The sequence below is a fragment of the Martes martes genome, assembly GCF_963455335.1.
Source record: "Martes martes genome assembly, chromosome: 17".
Lineage (NCBI taxonomy): Eukaryota > Metazoa > Chordata > Mammalia > Carnivora > Mustelidae > Martes > Martes martes.
In genome coordinates, this window is record NC_137905.1 from 51,411,986 (window position 1) to 51,432,716 (window position 20,731).

Here is a 20,731-nt window from a genome sequence, read left to right on the forward strand (position 1 = left end):
AGATAATGGGTAGACTTTTAGTGGGCCAAGTTGGGGGGAGCCTAAGACAACTGTGGGGGCTGGAGGGACCCATTGGAGAGGAGAGACCTCTGCCATGGAAGGACTGGGGATTGGTTTCTGGGGAGTTTCTGGCCAGAGAGGGAGCCTTTGCCGAGAGTGTGGATGACAGTATGGAGGCCCTGGACAGGGGTGGAAGGAACTCGCTCCAGCACACACACCTGTGACCTCCTGTCCCTGGAGCCAAGGGCAGGAGCCCAGGCCAGGCCAGGGCTATAAATACAGCAAGGGGGGTGGGGGGCTCAGGTTACCCAGCTGGGCCGCAGCTGTCCCTGTCAGAGCTGGCAGGAGACACGTGGCCCTGCCTGTCTGTGGGTCACTATCTCCCACTCCTCACCCTGTCACTATTGCCAGGCCCTCTGGGTCCCCAGCCCTCTCTATGGGACTCCCTCTCTCATTTTTGCCACCCACTGTTCCCCAGCCACAGGATTCTACTATCTTCCTGTCACTCGGAGTGTCTGCTCTCCACCCAACTCTTTGTTTTTCTCTCTCTGAGACAGTGTACCCCCCCAAATCTCTGTTCACCCCCTTTCTGATTCTCTGCCCCCTACCTAAGTTTTTGTGCCACCCCCCGACCATGGATTAATGTACCCCCTCCCTACCTTTGGCATTCCATCTTGGGTCTCTGTCTCCCCCCTCCCCGCCCCAATCTCCGTTTCTCTCTCTCCTGTCTCTGACATCCCTTTTCTGGGTCCTGCCCTCCTCTCTCTGGTTCCTTTTCCCTCTCTCAATCTCTTGTCCCTCCTTCTCTGGATCTCTGTGCCCTCTTTCTGGATGTCTGTCTCTTTCTGATCTCTGACACCCCTTTTCTTGGTTTCTGTCCCTCCTGCTCTGGCTCTCTGGCCCCCTCTGGCTCTTCGTCTGGCCCGCCTCTCGTTTTCGCATCCGCAGGACTCCCCGCCCCCGCCCAGACCTGGCCCCGCCCCGGCTGGGAAGTGGCGGATCCGGTTTGTCCTGGGCGGGTCTGGAATCGGGGTTGGTGGAGGGAATGTGGGGAGCCGGGTAGGTTGCGGCGGCTGCGGCAGCATGGTGGGTCCGGAGAAGGAGCAGGTACGGCGGCCGGACTCCCGGGCGTGGCCTCCTGGTTCCCAGCGAGGAGGGTGCTGGAGACCCAAATTCTTGGTTCAGAAGAAGGAAGGGGTCGGGGTGGGGGGTCCCGGAGGTTGGGGAGCTCCGGGCTCCTGGGTCCTTGGGGACAGATAGGAGTGGGGGGCTAGGGGAGTCCTGGGGCTGGGGGAGGAAGGCGCTGGGGTCCCGGACTCCTGGGTCCGGGGAAGGGTGCGGGATGGGGGACTCGTATCCATAGTACTGAGCTGGAGTCCTCCCACCCCTTGTTCCTGTCCCCAGAGCTGGATCCCCAAGATCTTCAAGAAGAAGACGTGCACGACATTCATCGTTGACCCCACAGATGCGGGGTGAGGAGTTCGCCCCAGGGATCGACCCCGGAGCGTCCCGGCCCACTGACCCCGCCCACCTTTACACCCCCCCCCCTCCTGTCACTGCGGTCACTTCCAAGGGCGTGCCATGGTGGCGCTCTCCCCAGGGGGAGGGATTGGGGAAGGTTTGGGTCCGTGCAGACTCTTCCAATTTCCCTTTGGGCAGGGTCAGTGTTAAAGCCCCAGGCTTGGTTCTGTTTCTTTCCTTCCCTGTGTCTCTTCTCTGCGTCTTCTTGCCTCACTTTCTCTTTCTTTTGGCTGTTTGTTTCATTCACTCATTTATTCATCCGTTGGTTCATTCATTCATTCATCCAAGAAGCCTGCATTCAGTGCTCCCAAGGGAGCATAATTATCAGGAGCACAGGCCCTGGCAGGGTTCAGATGTCACCCGGGACTGGTGCTGTGTGGCTTTGGGTAAATCCTTTTACTTCTCTGGGCCTCATCTGTCACCTGCACATAAAGCCAGGCCCTACGTCCTGAGTGGGCATTTATTGTGAGGATTTAAACAAGTACCTGCTTGTGAATTTCTGGAACGGGGCCCAGCATGTGGTTGGCGCTGGAAAATGCCCGCGATGACCCCTGGGAGATAGCAGTTACTTCTGGGGGAGGCCCCGTGCTTGGGCTTGGTGGCTGGGGACACTTGCATGAGGCCCGTGCAGTGTTTGCCTATCTTGGGGAGCCCCTGGCCTTCAGGGACGGTCTCTCCAGTGGATTCTGGCTTTGAAGTTGTTTTCAAGACCATCGTTGGGGGCATGGGAGATGTCACCATTCCTCACTTAGTGAGTCCTGGGAACATAGTAGTTCAGTAAGGCTTGCAATGATGCCCAAATAAACAGACGGATGTTATTGGGGGCGAGTGCTCCAGACATTTTTACTGGTGGTGAGTGTGGCCAAGGCCGTGTAGGGACCTCTGGTCTGGTGGGAAGAGAGATGGGAGCCTGGAATGACGAGCAGCTGGGCCCTCTCCAGTCTGGCTATGGCTGGGGAGGGCACACAGGGTGTCACAGGTGGCTTCTGGAGGAGGAGGGGCTGGTGAGGTGGCGTTTGAAGGATGAGCTGGCATTTGACAGTTGAAGGCAGCAGGGAGAAGAGAGGGTGCATTTAAAGTCGTGAGAAGAACATGTGCAAAGTTCAAGGTGCGGGAGGTCTCCGTGGAGGAGGGCGGGTCAGACGTCACTGGGCCTCAAGGGCCTGGACCTTGGCCTGGGGTGCTGGGGATCAGTGGGAGGGGCGGGATCAGCTCTGAGTGTGGAAAGAGCCTCTGGGTTTTGTGTGAGGATGAAGAGGAGTTCGAGAAGCCACAGGAGAGGCTGGGCTAGGGTCTGGGTGGGACGGGAAGAGGCCTGAGCCAGGCCACCCCTGTGGGGACACAGGATGGGGATGGGGACAGGAGCTTGGGGACTGCGGGATTTGAGGAGTAAGAGGAGGGGAGGATGGGGGAGGATGAGTCCCAGACATCTGGTCTGGGACCTGGGAGACAGTGGGGTTGTCCCCAGGATGGGGAATCCAGGAGGATGAGTGGGTCTGGGGAATATTTCCAAGTTCAGCATGGGCCTTCACGTGTCAGAGGCCTTGGAGGGGACTAGGGGACACTGCAGACCTGGGCCTGTGACTTCTGTCCAGCATTCAAGAAGTCTTAGCTGAAGATGGCAACTGAAACTGTCGAAGGAGGTGAAACGTCTGGGGGTGGGGGGGGATATGTGCAAAGTTGGGGAAGGTGTGCTGGCAATGCAGTGGCCTTTTTTTTTTTTTTTTGCACAGAAGAAAATTTTTATTTTTTATTGTTTTTTATTTTTAAAGATTTTATTTATTTACTTGAGAGAGAGAGAGAGAGCACAAGCAGGGGTAGCAGCAGAAGCAGAGGGAGAAGCAGGCTCCCCGCTGAGCAGGGCGCAGGGCTCAGTCCTAGGACTTCGAGATCATGCCCTGAGCCGGAGGCAGATGCTTAGCCAACTGAGTCACATGGGCGCTCCCCAACCTGATGCTTCTTTCCCCTAAATTACTTTCTTGGCCCCTGGGGCATCAACTTTGAGACCCATGCAGGGAAGCCGCGTAGACCGGGCTTCTGGGAACACCTCCACTCGAGGGAGGCACCGAGAAAGAGAAAAGCTACCGGTGTGGCAGGGACAAGGCAGCCAGGGGAGCAGGTGAGCCCTGCCAAGGGACAGAAAAGGTTTCTTAGAATCAGTGTTCGAGCTGTGACCAGTGCCATTTTGTGATCGTCACACGAGACCTGAATAGAGGCCGTTGTGTTTGGGGATATGCTGGTCCTTGCTGATGTTGTCAGGAACAGTGTCAGCTTCAGCGGCCACACAGAGGAAGAGGGGTAGGAGGTGAGAAGTGCAGAGTGGGGATTCTGCCAGTTCTGTCCACCAGAACTTTCTGCAATGGGGGAAATGTTCTATATTCACGTCAGTATGGCAGCCACTGGCCCCATGTAGCTCCCAAGCACTTGAAATGTGGCCAGCGTGACCTAGGAACTGTATTCTTAATTGTATTTAACTTTAATTTATTTAAATGTAACCAGCCACATGTGACTAAGGTCAACTAGACTAGACAGCTTAAGTTCTGGAACATTCCATGCAGAAGTTTTATCTACAAGGACTAGTGGGAAGTAGATGGAGGGTAATGAGGGGGTCCAGGGATGGGACTGAGATAGGTGAAAGGACCAAGAGGGTCAACTGAGGAATGCCGGGTCCCTGGAGGTGGACTCAGAAATGAGAAAGGATGTGTCCTTCTCTGTACTCACTGTGCCAAGAGCCGGGCTGAGTGTGTTCCGTCCATCCCGGGTGTGGATCGATGGCCGTTGTTTCAGCGTCTTTACAGCTTCTAACAGATCCGTGTACCCCCGGTGGTGTTCCTCTGGGAAACTGGTCCTTAAGTCAAAGCTCACTCCGCTTTTGTAGATTAGGGTCTCCTCTGCTATTTGCAGTCCCTTCTGGAATCAGGACCAAAGAGACGTAGATACATTTTCAAGTGAATTCTTCATTCCCCAAACCTGTGTTGCTTGCTCTTGAAAACTCAGAGGCCCATCACTTGTCCATTTATTTAAGGGATGCGAGGGCTACTGTGCATTTAAGGGAAACATTAGTTTCGTCTCTGATTACCATAAATGGAAAAACTTCCATTTGCCACAAAGAGAAAGAAAGAAGCCACAGAACACCATCACGATGAGAAGCAAAGGAAGGTATTTTCCTTCTAACTGGACGGTGTTGGCCGCCCAATTTTTGGAGGCTTCTCTCTCTTAAAAAAAAAGAAAAAAAAATAAAAAGAGGAAGCAGGGCGCCTGGCTGGCTCCGATGGTGGGAGCAGGCTGCTCTGGGTCTCTAGGCCGTGGGTTGGAGCCCCGCGTTGGGTGTAGAGAGAACTTAAATAAGTAAACTTAAAAACAAAACAAAACAAAACAAAACAAAAAAACCCAGAACAGACAAAAGAGTAGTGAAGGGTTAGGCCGTGCAGACCGTATGATTTCACCGCCTTACCGTTGTCTGGATCTGAGGAGGAAATGGGGGCCCGGGGAGGTGAACCCCAATGTCCCACAGCTGCCCCCGCCTCTGAGCGCTCTCTGAAACCTCTGGCTTTTCCTTCTCGAGTGTTCTCTCCTGTTTGGACTGGGAGCAGCGGGCCGGCCCGTGATGGTTGGTGGTGCTGGGGCAGCGTGGGCCGTGGTGAGGGGGGCCGGGCGCCTCCCCGCTTGGCTTCCTTGAGCCCCTGGGGCTCCCTTCCGCTGGCCTGTTTGGCTCTGGCTGCTCTGGCCGGGCAGCGCCAGGGTCAGCACGGACTATGCGTCTACCTGCAGGGAAGGGGGCGGCGTGCAGAAGTGTGGGCACTTCTACAGGATCCTTAGGGTCGGGGGTGCAGAGGGACACCCCTGGGGTTCATGCTCCCCTTCCCCCTCCTCCCCAGAGGAGACTTGTGCCAGTGCGGGCGTCCCCGGAGCGCCCACCCGTCAGTGGCTGTGGAGGATGCCTTCGGGGCAGCTGTGGTGACTGTGTGGGACAGTGACTTGCACACCACAGAGAAGCCCACCGATGCCTACGGGGACCTGGATTTCCTGGGCGCCGGCCGCAAGGCCAGCAATGTGAGGCCTGCATGTCTGGGCAGGGCTGGGGTCCGCGAGCGGGGCTGCATGCGTCAGGGCCCCCCACCCCACCCCTGTCAGAGTCTGGGGTTGCCGCTGCTGAATGCTGTCTCCCCGTTTGCCCATCCCTGTCTTCCCCTCTCCCCGAGTCTCTCCCCCTCCACCCCTGTCTTTTCTAAGTCTGTCGCCTTCTCTCTGGCTCTGGCTCTCCGTCCTTCCCCCCTGGGTTACCGTTTCCCCCCCATTCTTCTCTGTCCGGATCTCTGTTCTCTGCGTCTCTGTCCCCTTCTCCGTCGGTGTCCCTTTCCCCATGTCCCCTCCTCCTGTGTGTCCGCAGTTCCTCCGGCTCTCCGACCGCACGGATCCAGCTACTGTGTATAATCTGGTCACCCGCACATGGGGCTTCCCGGCCCCGAACCTGGTCGTGTCCGTGTTGGGGGGGTCAGGGGGCCCCATCCTCCAGACCTGGCTTCAGGACCTGCTCCGTCGCGGGCTGGTGCGGGCTGCCCAGAGCACAGGTGACCGAGGCTGGGGGGGGCTGGCTGTGCCCCCTGAGTCTGGTGCCCCTGCCCATGTCCCCCACTTCTCTGGGGTGGATGCGGTCTCCCCCCAGCTCTGAGGGGGTTTTGGTCTTACTCTCTCTGTCCCTGCACACCCGTGTCTCTGGACCTCACTATCACTCTCTGGGTCTCTGTGTAGGGGCCTGGATTGTCACCGGGGGTCTGCACAGGGGCATCGGCCGGCACGTTGGTGTGGCTGTGCGGGACCACCAGACGGCCAGCACTGGGGGCACCAAGGTGGTGGCCATGGGTGTGGCCCCCTGGGGCGTGGTTCGGAATAGAGATGCCCTCACTAACCCCAAGGTGGGACCCAGAGTCTTGGAAAAGGAGGGGGCTGGGAATCCTGAGTCTGAGGGAGGAGGTGGCTGGGGGCCTGGATCCCTGGGTCCAAGGGAGGAGGGGTTGGGGGCCCGGACCCCTGGGTCCCAGGGAGGAGGGGCTAAGGGCCTAGATCCCTGGGTCTGAGGGAGGAGGGGCTCCTGTCTGTCCTGGTCCTGATGGAAAAACTCTCTGGTCTGGCCAATTGTCACCCAGGGCTCGTTCCCTGCGAGGTACCCGTGGCGTGGCGACCGCGAGGATGGGGTCCAGTTTCCGCTCGACTACAACTACTCGGCCTTCTTCCTGGTGGACGACGGCACCCATGGCCGCCTGGGCGGCGAGAACCGCTTTCGCCTCCGCTTCGAGTCCTACGTCGCGCAGCAGAAGACGGGCGTGGGTGGTGAGTGGCTTCCTCCACGGGGGACCAGGGTGCGAGGCTCAGGGTCCCCGTGGTCCGGTCTGGTCGAGGTTTGGGGATTGAGGGGGCGAGGAGTTACCTTCGGTCTAGAACCTTCTGCCACTATTCGCTCTGTTTTTAAAAAAGTCTTTGCCTCGAGGGGTGCCTGGGTGGCTCAGTGGGTTAAAGCCTCTGCCTTCGGCTCAGGTCATGATCCCAGGGGCCTGGGATCGAGCCCCGCATCGGGCTCTTCACTTAGTGGGGAGCCTGCTTCCTCCACTCTCTCTGCCTGCCTCTCTGCCTACTTTCGATCTCTGTCTGTCAAATAAATAAATAAAATCTTTAAAAAAAAAAAAATAAAAAAAAAAATAAAAAAGTCTTTGCCTCGAAATCTAAACGACACGAAAGCAGATGGCTCGGTAAAGTTTTAAGAATCTGAACCCGTGTGGGAAACCAGAGCCCAGATCAAGAAACCCATCACCGGCCCCAAGAAGCCTTTTCCTTCTGGCCGCGAGCGTCCCCCCCTCCCCTCACCCCTCCGGTAGCACAGGGAGGGGTTCTGGCCGCACCTCCGTGCGTGTGGGACAGAATCCTACAGCGCCTGCACGTTCTCAAGTCTGGCTTGTTGTAGTCTGTGTTATTTCTGTGAGATTCGTTGCACAAGTTGTGGTCAGTAAATAACTCAAGGGTCAAAAAAGAAACAAAAAAGCCAGAAAATATTTTGAACTGGATGGTAAGAAATGTATGACCTACAGAGCCCTTCAGAGATGCAACCAAAGTGATATCTAGAGGGAAATTTGTAGATTTAAATGCATATATAAAAAAGGTGGGGGCTGCCTAGGTGGCTCAGGGGGTTAAGCCTCTGCCTTCAGTTCAGGTTGTGATCTCAGGGTCCTGGGGTCAAGTCCCACATCAGGCTCTCTGCTCAGTGGGGAGCCTGCTTCACCCCCCCCACCCCCGCCTCCCTCTCTTCCTACTTGTGATCTCTCTCTCTGTCAAATAAATAAATGGGAAAATAAATAAATAAATAAATAAATGAAATCTTAAAAAAAAAAAGAAGAAAGTCTGAAAGTCAATGTTTTAACCCTCCAACTAAAAACAAAACAAGGGAACCTGGGTGGCTCAGTGGGTTAAAGCCTCTGCTTTCGGCTCAGGTCATGATCCCAGGGTCCTGGGGTCGAGCCCCGCATCGGGCTCTCTGCTCAACAGGGAGCCTGCTTCCTCCTCTCTCTATGCCTGCCTCTCTGCCTACTTGTGATCTCTGTCTGTTAAATAAATAAATAAAATCTTTAAAAAAAATAAATAAAAACAAAACAAACAAACAAACAAAAACAGGGGCGCCTGGGTGGCTCAGTGGCTTAAGCCTCTGCCATCGGCTCAGGTCATGATCCCAAGGTCCTGGGATCGAGCCCCACATTGGGCTCCCTGCTCAGCAGAGAGCCTGCTTCTCCCTCTCCCTCTGCCTGCCACTCTGCCTGCTTGTGCTCTCCATCTCTCTGTCAAATAAATAAAAAGATATTAAAAAAAAAAAAAAAAAGACCAGAGGGGCACGGGGTGCCTGGCTGGCTCAGTCAGTGGAGCCTGTGACTCTTGATCCTGGGGTTGTGAGTTCAAGCCCCACATAGGGTATAGAGATTACTTAAAAAAGGGAAAAAAAATCTTAAAAAGGAAAGAAAGAGGGGCACTTGTGTGGTTCAGTTAGTTAAGCGACTGCCTTCAGCTCAGACCATGATCTCGGGGTCCTGGGATGGAGTCCCACCTCGGGCTCTGCGCTGAGCAGGGCGCCTGTTTCTCCCTCCCCCCTGCCCCTCACCCTGCTTGTGCTCTGTCTCTCTCTCTCACATGCTGTCCTTCTCTCTCAAATAAATAAATTAAAAAAGAAAGAAAGAAAAAAGGGAAAACACCTCCAAACTCCTTCTACGCCCCCTTTCCCCAAGCTGCATTGAATTTATATGTCACTTTTTGATATTTTAACGTGGTGTTTGTTTTCCCTTTTATTTAAGCCTGGTCCTTAAGTAAGGGTTGTCAGTTTCCTCATAAAAATCTCATACCTTTCTGGATGAGTTAATTTGCAGGTAATTTATCATTTTTATGACAACATGGATAAGGGACATGACTAGTTTGGAGAAAAGTTTTTGATTTTTGTGTGTTTTTTTGGTATCAGTCCTCTTACCAAATTCTCTTATTAATATTTATTTATTTTGAGTGGAGTCTCTCCAATTTTCTGAGAATCTAAGTCAGATTTTCTTCCAATAGATAACTTTGTCTCTTCCAGCTTAAAAAAAAATACTCGTCTGCATTCCGATTTTACTTCCTTGCGTCATCCCATTAGCTCAAAACTCCTGGATGAGTGTGAAAAGAAGTAACATTTGTTTGTTATTTTGCTGGGAATAGAATTAGTAGTAAACTGTCTAACATGATTTTGTTGTTAGGCTTTAGAAATGTATTGTATTTAGATAGTTTGTTCTTTCTTTCATTTAAAGATTTTATTTAGTTGTTTTTGAGAGAGAGAGCGAGAGAGCGCGTGAGAGAGAGCAGGAGGGGTGAGGGGCAGAGGGAGAAGCAGGCTCTCTGCTGAGCAGGGCATCCGATGCGAGGCTCAAAGTGGGGGCTTGATGTGGGACTCGATCCCAGGACCCTGGGATCTTGGCCTGAGCCGAAGGCAGATGCTTAACCGACTGAGCCACCCAGGCACCCTCTTTCTTTTATTTTATTTTTAAGTAATCTCTACACCCAATATGGGGCCCAAACTCACAATCCCCCTCTAGAGTCATGTGCTCTACCAACTGAGCCAGCCAGGTGCCCCTAGATCTTTCTATTCCTTATTTCCTTCGTTTCTGTTTAAACTTCCATCCTTTCCTGGCTCCTGGGCTGTTAACCAATTACGGGAGTGACTTATGCCATAAATACCTGCCTCATTTGGGAACCTAGGAGTCCAGGCCCCCAGCCCCTTCCTTCCCTGGGAAGTCAAGTATTGCTGTTTTCAAAATCTGGTCCTGCCTAACCCGCTTAAAGATATGACGATTCCCATGGGGTGCCTGGGTGGCTCAGTGGGTTAAGCCTCTGCCTTCGACTCAGGTCATGATCCCAGGGTCCTGGGATCGAGCCCTGCATCGGGCTCTCTGCTCAGCGGGGAGCCTGCTTCCCTTCCTCTCTCTCTCTCTCTGCCTGCCTCTCTGCCTACTTGTGATCTCTGTCGTCAAATAAATAAATAAAATCTTTTTAAAAAAATGATATGATGATTCCCGTGAGCCCCAGGACACAGGATTAGGCAGGAGTCAAGTTTGTCCGAGGGACTCATGGGAAATGTGGTTCTTTCCCATCCCTGGCAAGGACTGATGGGAGGTGACCAAGCCCCCTGCTTTCTTCTCAGGGACTGGAATTGACATCCCTGTCCTCCTCCTCTTGATTGATGGTGATGAGAAGATGTTAAAGGTATAGGGTCTAAGTGGGGAGGTGGCTGGAGGTCCTGACTCCTGGCTTCTGAGTCTCAGGGGAGGACAGGCCTGGGGATCTGGACTCTGGGTGGGATGAACACCTTCCTGCCCTGATCAGACTGCCCCCTTTGTCCTGTAGCGGATAGAGAATGCCACCCAGGCTCAGCTCCCCTGCCTCCTGGTGGCCGGGTCTGGGGGAGCTGCAGACTGCCTGGCAGAGATCCTGGAGGACACTGTGGCTCCAGGGAGAGGGGAGAGCAGGCGAGGTGAAGCCCGGGATCGGATTAAGCATTTCTTCCCCAAAGGGGACCCTGAGGTCCTGCAGGCCCAGGTATGACATTGGGGGCCCAACTCTGAATCCTGAGATGGGAGGGAGCTAGGGACCCAGGTCTCTGGGTCTTGAGAGATGAGGAAACTGAGGACTTGGAGTCCTGGATCCCAGGGAAAAGGAGAATGGAGGCCCAGACTCATTGATTTGAGGGTGGAGAGGCCTAGGGTCCCAGACTCCCAGATTTTGGGAGTAGAGGGTGCCGGGCATCTAGATTACTAGGTCCTGGAGGGAGTCGTCTCCTGTGACTCTGTGGAGAGGGACAGGTGGATTGGGCAGGGGGGTGTGGAACGTGGTGTTCTGCAGGTGGAGAGGATCATGACCCGGAAGGAGCTGCTGACAGTCTATTCATCTGAGGACGGCCCTGAGGAATTTGAGACCATCGTCTTGAAGGCCCTTGTCAAGGGTAAGTCTTGGACCCGCAAATTCTCCTCCTCTCTCAGCTCAACTTTGGACACCTTTCCTGGCCTGGGCACTTTATCTTCTCTAATCTAAAGTTGGGCTCCTTTTTATCTCTTTCCTTTTTCATATTCCCCTTGGGAGCATTTCTTGGGGCTTTGCATGGTGCTATTTGGACAGCTTTCCCAAGATACTTTCATTATATTCCAAATTGTTTTCTTCCTGTTGGATTCATGTATGCATCCATCCATCCGTCTGTGCGGTGCTCTTTCCATCTACCCGTTGTTCCGTTCATCCTTCATTCTTCTCTCCGGCCAATCATCCTTCCGTCTTGCCTTCCGCCCATCCCTCTACCTGTCTGTCCACATATCCACTGACAGTTCCAACCACTCATTCTTTCATCCTCTCATTTTGGACCCACCCATCCATCCGTCGATCCATCCCCCATCCCCCCATCCCCCCATCCCCCCATCCATCCACCCATCCATCCACCCATCCCCCCATCCATCCATCCGTCCATCCATCCACCCGTCCATCCACCCATCCATCCACCCATCCATCCGTCCATCCGTCCATCCATCCACCCATCCACCCATCCATCCGTCCATCCATCCACCCATCCACCCATCCATCCGTCCATCCATCCACCCATCCCCCATCCCCCCATCCATCCATCCACCCATCCACCCACCCATCCATCCATCCATCCGTCCATCCACCCATCCCCCCATCCATCTGTCCACCCATCCACCCATCCGTCTACCCACCCCCCCATCCCCCCACCCATCCCCCCATCCATCCACCCATCCCCCCATCCATCCATCCATCCATCCATCCACCAACCCATCCCCCCATCCATCCTTTCATCTATCTACCCATACTGCCCTTTCTTCCTTTCCTACATGGCTCCCGTATGCTAGGCACTAAGGAGTAGGGCAGTCAGAGATGAACCAAAGTACTGTCTCGCATGGAGGAACTCCTGATATTTTACTACAGGAATGGCTGATGAAAACCAAAGTAGGGAGCAGAAGGGCCACCTGCTAGAGACTGGGGATGGGGATCATTTATTCATTCAACAAACATCGCCCTAGGCTCCAGAGACTAAAGCAGGCCCATTTCTTGCTCTGAAGGACCACAGATCCTACCAGAGTTTTTTGGAAACAACCTTAAGTAAAATGGAAGACCAAAGCATGGAGAGGGAAGCCGCTGTCAGTAAAGAGACAAGGACGAGGAGCTATTTAAATGGGTCTTGAAGAGCTAGAATCCGGGCTTAGTGAGATGGGGAGGGAGGGTAAATAAATGGTAAGGAGGATTCCTAGAACTCTGTGGGGCTGAGGGTGGGGAGGGGCGTTTTACACGGAGTTTTACATGGAAAACACCCACTTAGGTAAAAACTCCACGTCCCATAAAGGGCGAATGGCAGTCAGTGAGCAAACCTGATTCACTTCACAGCAGCCGACTCACCAGGCTCTTGGGAGAACAGAGGGCAGCCCTGGGAGAGGCATGGATAGTGTTGTCAGTCCATTGCCTGCAGAAGCGGAAGCGATCTCGCTCCGCCGGAGACATTGGAGCCGGCTGGGCGGGCTCAGTAATAGCGGAGCTGACTGGCTGGGGTTTCGGCAGGTGAGGAAGGAAGTGGGGAAGGGGTGCGTGCTCCTAAGACTGTGGCATGAGCCCAGGCATGGTGCCGAGCAGTTGGCAGACCTTTGGCCCATAATCCTCCGTTCCTGCTTGCAGGGGGGTGCAGGGCAGAGAGGGTTGGGGGAGGGGCTAGAGGGATGGGACTTGGGGATTGATGAGCTAGGGGATGTGAAGGAAAGGAGGGAGGGGCAGAGATGGCGTGGGGAGCGGGGTGGGGGAGCTGCCTCATTGACTGGGTGGACAAAGGGGCCATCCCTCAGATGCAGAACCCAGGGAGGGTCGGTGCTGAGCTCCATGTGGGGCATGGTGAGCATGAAGGGTAGGGGGAGGTCTAGGTGATAAATGGAGAGATGTGTTAAGACAGAATAGAAATGAGATGTAATTTTTTTTTTCTTGTCTTGAAACTGTGAGGAAAGTCAGGGAGATCTACGGAATCTTAGAAAATCCCACCGTGAATTCGCTTCTCTGGGTTTTGAAAAGAAATATAGGGGCACCTGGATGGCTCAGTCAGTTAAATGTCTGACTATTCTCAGCCCAGGTCTTGATCTCAGGGTCGTGAGTTCAAGCCCTGCACTGGGCTCCACACCCAGCATGGAGCCTACTTATAAAATATGTATATAAAGTTACATTGTCCTAGGCATGTGACTGCCTCTCTCTTGACCTGTCTCCTCAACCCTTTTGAGTTTCCGCTGGTCCAGCGGCAGATTCCTCTCTGGAATCCCGTCCCACAGTTATCACCTTTAACAGTGCTGCCAAGTGGGGACCATGATTATTCCCATTTTACAGATGAGGGAGCAGAGGCTCCCAAGGTCCAGTGGCTTTCCTGAAGATGCTCACCGGTGTTGGTGGAGCTGGGATTGGAACCCAGGTCTGCCTGCCTCGGAGCCCGTTGCACATCTGCACTCCACTAGATCGCGTAGTCCCGCCATTCCAGTTTTTGGAACAACCAAAATGGCACTCCTTTGTTTCGGCAATCGATGTGGAGAAAGTGGACACAGAAAGAAAAACTAACTCCATGGCACAGGTGTTCTGGACGCCAGCAGTGCCTAGACTTTGCTTGACTTCTCCTTGGAACCTTTGCTGGATGCTTCCGATTTTTCTGGCCCCTTGTCGGCCGTACATGTTTGGATGTGTTTATTGTTGCGTCAAAGTTTTAAAGGCCTTTGGTTTTCCTCATTCTTCTTCTTCTTCTTTTTTTTTTTTTTAATATTTTTATTTATTTATTTGGCAGACAGAGATCACAAGTAGGCAGAGAGGCAGGCAGAGAGAGAAGGAGGGGAAGCAGGCTCCCTGCTGAGCAGAGAGCCCGATGCGGGGCTCAATCCCAGGACTCTGGGATCATGACCTGAGCCGAAGGCAGAGGCTTAACCCACTGAGCCACCCAGGTGCCCCTTCCTCATTCTTCTTAATGACCTCCAGGGCCTTCTGGAGTGCCACCGTGGCTCGGATTTTTCCCCACCTCCTTTTCTGCTGCTCCTTTCTCTGTCTTCTCACAAATACCCTTATGTTTCCAGGAAATCAGAGTGACTCACGTTTGCTGTCCCTCCCTGTGCTTGCCTGCACGCAGACCTTAGCTCAGGCTTCTCCTGTTGCCTTGAAGTTTCTTTTCTCATCTTAGATGCGCACCTCCAAATCCCGCCCATCTTTCAAAAGCCCTATCTGCATGCCCGTCCTCTAGGAGGCGCCCTTGGATCACGCCACACCCCTGTGAGTGTCGTCTCCCCTCATCACATTCTGTGCCCACGTGCGAGGGCACCAATTCCTTGGAGGGTAGTCATGTAGTTCCTGGACACACTTCTCTGGAAGGACCCCCTTCAAGGCAGGGCCTGTATCCAGTTTCTTTCTCCATCCCTCCCATTGCCTGGTCCATAATCTACGTCAATAAGTGTGAAATGGATACACGATTCCCTTTCCTTCTTCTTGAGGACTCTAGAGCGCTGGTCTGCCCTGTGCCGAGCTTAACGATCTTATGCTTCGCAACAGTCTGACTTCTTAAAGACCCCAGACGCTACCCAACAACACCCCCTTTATTTGGGGTTTAATGTCATGTCATCTTCCACCGAAGCAAAGCAGACGTTCATCTGAAGTTCCCGCCTCCCACCCCCGACTTCTCGCCCCCTTTCCCTCTCACTCTTTCAGCTTGTGGGAGCTCGGAGGCTTCAGCTTACCTGGACGAGTTGCGTTTGGCTGTGGCTTGGAATCGTGTGGACATTGCGCAAAGTGAACTCTTCCGGGGGGACATTGAATGGCGGGTGAGGGGGCAGGCCTTGGGGGCTGTGGGTCCTGACAAGGGGGATGCACTCTCCTCCCTGCCTGACTTCTTCCGCATCTGGCTCTGTCTTCCATTATTGTCCGGCCTTCTCTTAATCGTCCATCTGTTCCCATCTTGCTTGCCATCCATCCATCCATCCACCCACGCGCCTGTCACTCATAGCTCTGTACCCCATCTCTTGTCCTTAATGTCTGACCTCACCTGGCATTCTGGTTGTGTGCTCACCTCTTTCCCCATCCATCCTGCCCTTGCCAGTCCGTCCACCTGGAAGCCTCCCTCATGGACGCCCTCCTGAATGACCGGCCTGAGTTCGTGCGTCTGCTCATCTCCCATGGCCTCAGCGTGGGCCACTTCCTGACCCCGGCGCGCCTGACCCAGCTGTACAGTGCAGCACCCCCCAACTCGCTCATCCGCAGCCTGTTGGACCAGGCGTCCCACGGCACAGGCACCAAAAGCCCAGTCTTTAAATCCTCTGCAGAGCCCCGACCCCCTGACGTGGGGCAGGTGCTGCGAATGCTGCTGGGGGAGACGTGCGCACCGAGGTACAGCGCAGGGGGCGCCGGGGATCCCCACCAGGGACAAGGCTGCAGGGAGAGCGTAAGGACGAGGCCCGCGAGCCTGGGGGTGGGGAGTGAGGCGGGGAGGCACTGAAGGATCTGGGGGTTTGCCCCTGGATGGGGGTGGAGTTGGTGGTTGGACGGAGTCAGGGGCCGGTCCTCACCACGCCTCCCTCGCCTGCAGGTGGGTCTGCTCTCAGACAGGGCCCCCTCTGAGCTCATGCTGGACGCCATCCTCGGGCAGGCCCCCTGGAGTGACCTGCTCCTCTGGGCGCTGCTAATGAACAGAGCTCAGATGGCCGTGTATTTCTGGGAGATGGTGAGTGCTGCTTTGGTCTCGGATTCTACTTTCTTCTGTATTCCTGTCCTTTATCCCCGCTGGACCCCGGTGCCTGAGCAGTTAGAGTCCCTGACCTCCAGCATCACCCCGGCCCCCATCCCGGCCTCCCCTCCGTGCTGATCTGTGACTCCACCTGCTACTTCTCCTTCTCACCCCCCCAATATCGTGCAGTTCTCGTAACTTGTGTTTCCCCCTAGCAATGCATATTGTGTGTTTCCCCTTGTTCATACCTGAGAATCAGTCACGTTCTCTCGGAATGGTTCCTTGTATGGGGAAGTTCGTCGGTATCCTGGAGCTGATGGGGAGTCATTTAAACGTAGTTACACTTGCACACTAGAGGCAAGGACACCAGCTAAGAAGGTGGATCTGGAAGCTTCCAGGAAGCCAAGGTGGGGGCCTGGACCAAAAACAGGTGGGATGGAGGCATTGGGACACATTTGGGAAGTTTGAGAAGAAAAAAAGGTCATAGGATTTGAGTGGAATCTAAGACAGAACCTATTTTTATGCTATAGAACTATCTTGATGGGGGGCACCTGGGGGTTCAGTCAGTTAAGTGTCTGCCTCCAGCTCAGGTCATGATCCCAGGGTCCTGGGATCGAGCTCCACATTGGGCTCCCTGCTCAGTGGGGAGCCTGCTTCTCCCTCTGCCCCTCCCCCTGCTTGAGCTCTCCCTCTCTCTCCCCCTGCCTCTCAAATAAATAAAATCTAAAAAAAGAAAAAAAGAAAAAGAAATATCTTGACAAGACTTCTTCAGCTTTGGGTTGTTTTTAAACCCTCAAGTCATGGGTTAAATATAGATTATCTTCCACTGAGGTAAAATTCATATAACATAAAATTCACCATTTGAACCACTTAAAATGGTATGATTCAGTAGTAGCCTTTAGCACACTCAGTGTTGTGCCATGTCTGTCTAGTTCCAGAACATTTTCATCATCCCAAAAGGAAACCTCATACCCAGTTAGCACTTGGTCCCCATTGCCTCCTCCCCCAGCCCCTGGCAATGACTAAGCTGCTCCCTGTCCCTATGGACTTTGGACTTGCCTCTTCTGGATGTTTATAGAATGGAATCCTCTCGTAGGTGGCCCTTTACTCTTGATTTCTTGTGCTCAGCGTCGTGTTTTCACGGGTCACCCAAGTGGCAGGGCGTATCTGCGCCTCATTCCGTTTTGTTACTGAATAATATTCCATTTCTCAACGTATGACATTTTGTTTCTCCATTCACCTCTTGATGGTCGCATGGGTTGTTTGGGCTTTCCGGCTATTGTGAATAACAGTGCGAGGAACATTGGTGTGCAGGTATCTGCTTGAGTCCCTGCTCTCAGCTGTTTTGAGGACACATCGAGGAATGGGGGTGCTGGATCAGATAATAATTTTAGGTTTAAGCTGTTGTGGAACCACCATACTGTCTTCCACTGTGGCCGCACCCTTTTACATTCCCACCAGCGAGGTACAAGGGTTCCAATTTCTCCACATCTCCGCCAACACTTGGTATTTTCGGTTTGTTTGTTTTTTGTAATTGCCGTCCTCGTGTGGTTTTGACCTGTTTCCTTAATGATTGGTAACATGGAGCAACTTTTCATGTGCTTATGGACCATCTGTATATCTTTTGAGGAATGTTTGTTTTGGTCCTTTGGGGGTCCTCCCCTTTTCTTTTTTTTTTTTAATTACTTTTTTAATTTATTTTTTAAAGGATTTTATTTATTTATTTGACAGATAGAGATCACAAGTAGGCACAGAGGCAGGCAGAGGGGTGGAGGGGAAGCAGGCTCCCTGCTGAGCAGAGAGCCCGATGTGGGGCTCGATCCCACCAGGACTTTGGGATCATGACCCGAGCTGAAGGCAGAGGCTTTAACCCACTGAGCCACCCAGGTGCCCCCCAACTTTCTTTTGAGAGAGAAAGTGAGTGGGGAGGGGGAAAGGGAGAGTCTTTTTTTTTTTTTTCTAAAGATTTTTAAAAAAGATTTTATTTATTTATTTGATAGAGAGAGAGATCACAAGTAGGCAGAGAGGCAGGTAGAGGGGGAGGGGGAAGCAGGCTCCCTGCTGAGCAGAGAGGGGGATGCAGGGCTCAATCCCAGGACCCTGAGATCATGACCTGAGTCGAAGGCAGAGGCTTTAACCCACTGAGCCGCCCAGGCGCCCCAAGATTATTTTTTTTTAATTTTTTTGACAGAGAGAGATAACAAGTAGGCAGAGAGGCAGGCAGAGAGAGAGGGGAAAGCAGGCTCCCTGCTGAGCAGGGATCCCGATTTGGGACTCGATCCCAGGACTCTCAGACCATGACCTGAGCCGAAGGCAGAGGCTTAACCCACTGAGCCACCCAGGCGCCCCAGAGAGAGGGAATCTTAAGCAGGTCCCACACCTGGCATGCAGCCCAACGTGGGGCTCAAGCTCATGACCCTGAGATCATGACTAGAGCCGAAATCAAGAGTCAGATGTTTAACTGACTGAGCCACTCCTGCCCCCTGCTTTGCCCGTTTAAAAAATTGGTTTGTTTGTTATTTTCTGTGGTTGCATTGTATGAGTTCTTTATATGCTCTGGATATTAATCCCTTATCAGGTATATGATTTGCAGATCTCTTCTCCTTTGCTCTGAGTTGTCTTTTAACTCAGTTCATAGTGTCTTTTGATTCACAAAAGTTTTAAATTTTGATCAAGTCCAATTTGTCTGTGTTTTTGTTTTTGCTTTTGGTGTCATGTCTAGGTAACCATTGCCAAATCCAAGGTCATGAAGTTTTATTCCCATGTTATCTTCTGAGGGCTTTATAGTTTTAAAATAATATATATTATCATTATTTAATCCTACTTGTTAATCTTACTGAGATTTCTTATGTGTGATGAGTCACTTCTCTTCAGCTGGTTTCAAGATTCTCTCTTTGTTTTTGGCTTTTAACAATTTTTTAAAAAAAGATTTTACTTATTTGACAGAGAAACACAGCCAGAGAAGGAACACATGCAGAGGGAATGGGAGAAGGAGAAGCAGGCTTCCCACTGAGCAGGGAGCCTGATTCGGGGCTTGATCCCAGGACCCTGGGATCATGACCCAAGCTGAAGGCAGAGGTGTAACAACTGAGCCACCCAGGCACCCTGATGATAATGTTTTTCCAGTGTGAATCTCTTTGAGAACTTATCCTGCTTTGTTTTCTTTGCTGTTGGATGTGCAGATTCATGTCTTTCATCAAAATTTGGGGAGTTTTAGTCCCCAAAACTCAAAATATCTTTATATTTCAAAATATTTTTTAAATCTAAAATATATATATCTATTTTTTAAATGTCAAAATATTCTTTTGTAGCCTTTTCTCCCTGTCTTCTTTCTTTTTTATAACTTTTAAAAATTTTTTTATTAACATAAAATGTATTATTAGCCCCAGGGGTACAGGTCTGTGAATCGCCAGGTCTCCCTGTCTTCTTTTGGGGACTCCCATTATGCATGTATTGGTATGGTTGATGATGCCCCACATCTCTCTTCAGGTCTGCATATTTTTCTTTATTCTTGTTTTGTTTGTTTGTTTGTTTGTTTTGCACCCAAACCAGATAATCTCAACTGCTCTATCTTCAACTTCGTGTGTTCTTTCTTCTGCCTCCTCAGAGCTGCTGTTGAGCCCTGCTAGTGAATTTTTCATTTGTTATTGTACTTTTTAGCTCCAGAATTTCTACTTGGTTCCTTTTTGATAATTTCTGTCTCTTTGTCCCTATTCTTTGTTTAGTAAGACATCCTTCTCCTGACTTTCTTTCATTTTTGTGCATGATTTCCTTCAGCTCTTTAAGCATTTGTGAAGCAATCGATTTAAAGTCTTTGTGCAGTAAGTCCAGAGTCTGAGACACTGTCAGAGACAGTTTCTATTGATTTTTTCTTTTCTTTTCCTTCTATTATTATTATTATTATTAATTTCTTCCTGGGAATGTGCCATACTTTCTTGTTTCTTTGCAAGCCTCATAGTTTTTTGTTGAAAATGGGACATTTTGAATATTGTAATGTGGCAGCTCTGGAAACCAGCTTACCCTTTCCTCCGGGATTTGTTGTAGCTTGCTATGAGCCATTGGTGGTGGCATTTGTTTAGTGACTTTTCTTCGCTATTTGTGTAAAGGCTTTGCTTTTGTGTATGCTTTGTCATGTGTGGCCACTGAAGTCCCTGTTCTCTTAGCTAAGTGGCCAGCTAGTGACTCATCAGAGAATTCCTTAAGTGCCCAGGCTGGGCTGGGGGAGCAAAACACTGCTGGGTTGCAGACGGGCTCCGCGTTGGAGCTGTATTTCAATACTCAGGCAGGCTCTTTACAGTTCTGTCTTAGCCTTCACTTCCTTCTTTTGCTGGGGTGTAAGTTCAGCAAGAGGTGAAAACTCAGGGTTTTCTTTGGCCTTTTCTGAGCCTGCACCCAGTCTTGGTCATGCAGGTGGCCTTTCCCTAATCCACATAGGAGCTCTTCAAGCCCCTTATTCCTTGGAGTAGCTCCTTCCCCAGCCACTTCCCTCCCAATTGTCCAGATTTTGCTGAACCCTGACTGCTATTCTTGGCTTCAGTCAGCTGAGGCTAATGCATTTGTCTTGAAATGCTTTCACACACCCCCTGGGGAGCCATTTCTGCTTGGGGAAAAACCCCAAGAACACTGAAATGAAGATGAGCCCTTGAGCTGACCCTCCAGGGACAGCTAAGTCCACATGGGCAACCACAGTGATTTGAGAGTCAGATCTGAATTGTCCCTTCTGGTAGCAACAGCTCGTCCGGAGAGTGTGGGCTGTTGCCCTCCAGGCTGCCCTGGAGCTGCGGACTTGACAGCGGTAGTTCCCATGCCATAGGGCTCTTTTGCTGAAACTTGTTTTCTCTCTTCATTGAGCTTTCTCCTATTTGTTGTTTCTCCTGTTTGTTGTAAGTCTTATGTTCGGTTCTGGAGCTCTGAGAAAGTTGCCTC

The 20,731-nt window shown here is 52.1% G+C and overlaps 1 protein-coding gene across 1 annotated transcript in view; it reads left to right on the forward strand.

The window, feature by feature from the left end:
• The first annotated feature begins 1,035 nt into the window (after nt 1-1,035).
• The window catches only part of TRPM4 (transient receptor potential cation channel subfamily M member 4), a 37,529-nt gene continuing 17,833 nt past the window's right edge, over nt 1,036-20,731 (forward strand). Inside the window, exons 1-12 of the mRNA XM_080827707.1 lie at nt 1,036-1,107; nt 1,405-1,472; nt 5,400-5,574; nt 5,912-6,092; nt 6,274-6,437; nt 6,669-6,852; nt 10,223-10,284; nt 10,426-10,617; nt 10,921-11,020; nt 14,794-14,906; nt 15,182-15,523; nt 15,668-15,802. Coding sequence (XP_080683833.1) covers nt 1,084-1,107; nt 1,405-1,472; nt 5,400-5,574; nt 5,912-6,092; nt 6,274-6,437; nt 6,669-6,852; nt 10,223-10,284; nt 10,426-10,617; nt 10,921-11,020; nt 14,794-14,906; nt 15,182-15,523; nt 15,668-15,802 — 1,740 coding nt within the window. The 5' untranslated portion in view covers nt 1,036-1,083. The remainder of the gene's footprint in view (nt 1,108-1,404; nt 1,473-5,399; nt 5,575-5,911; nt 6,093-6,273; nt 6,438-6,668; nt 6,853-10,222; nt 10,285-10,425; nt 10,618-10,920; nt 11,021-14,793; nt 14,907-15,181; nt 15,524-15,667; nt 15,803-20,731) is intronic.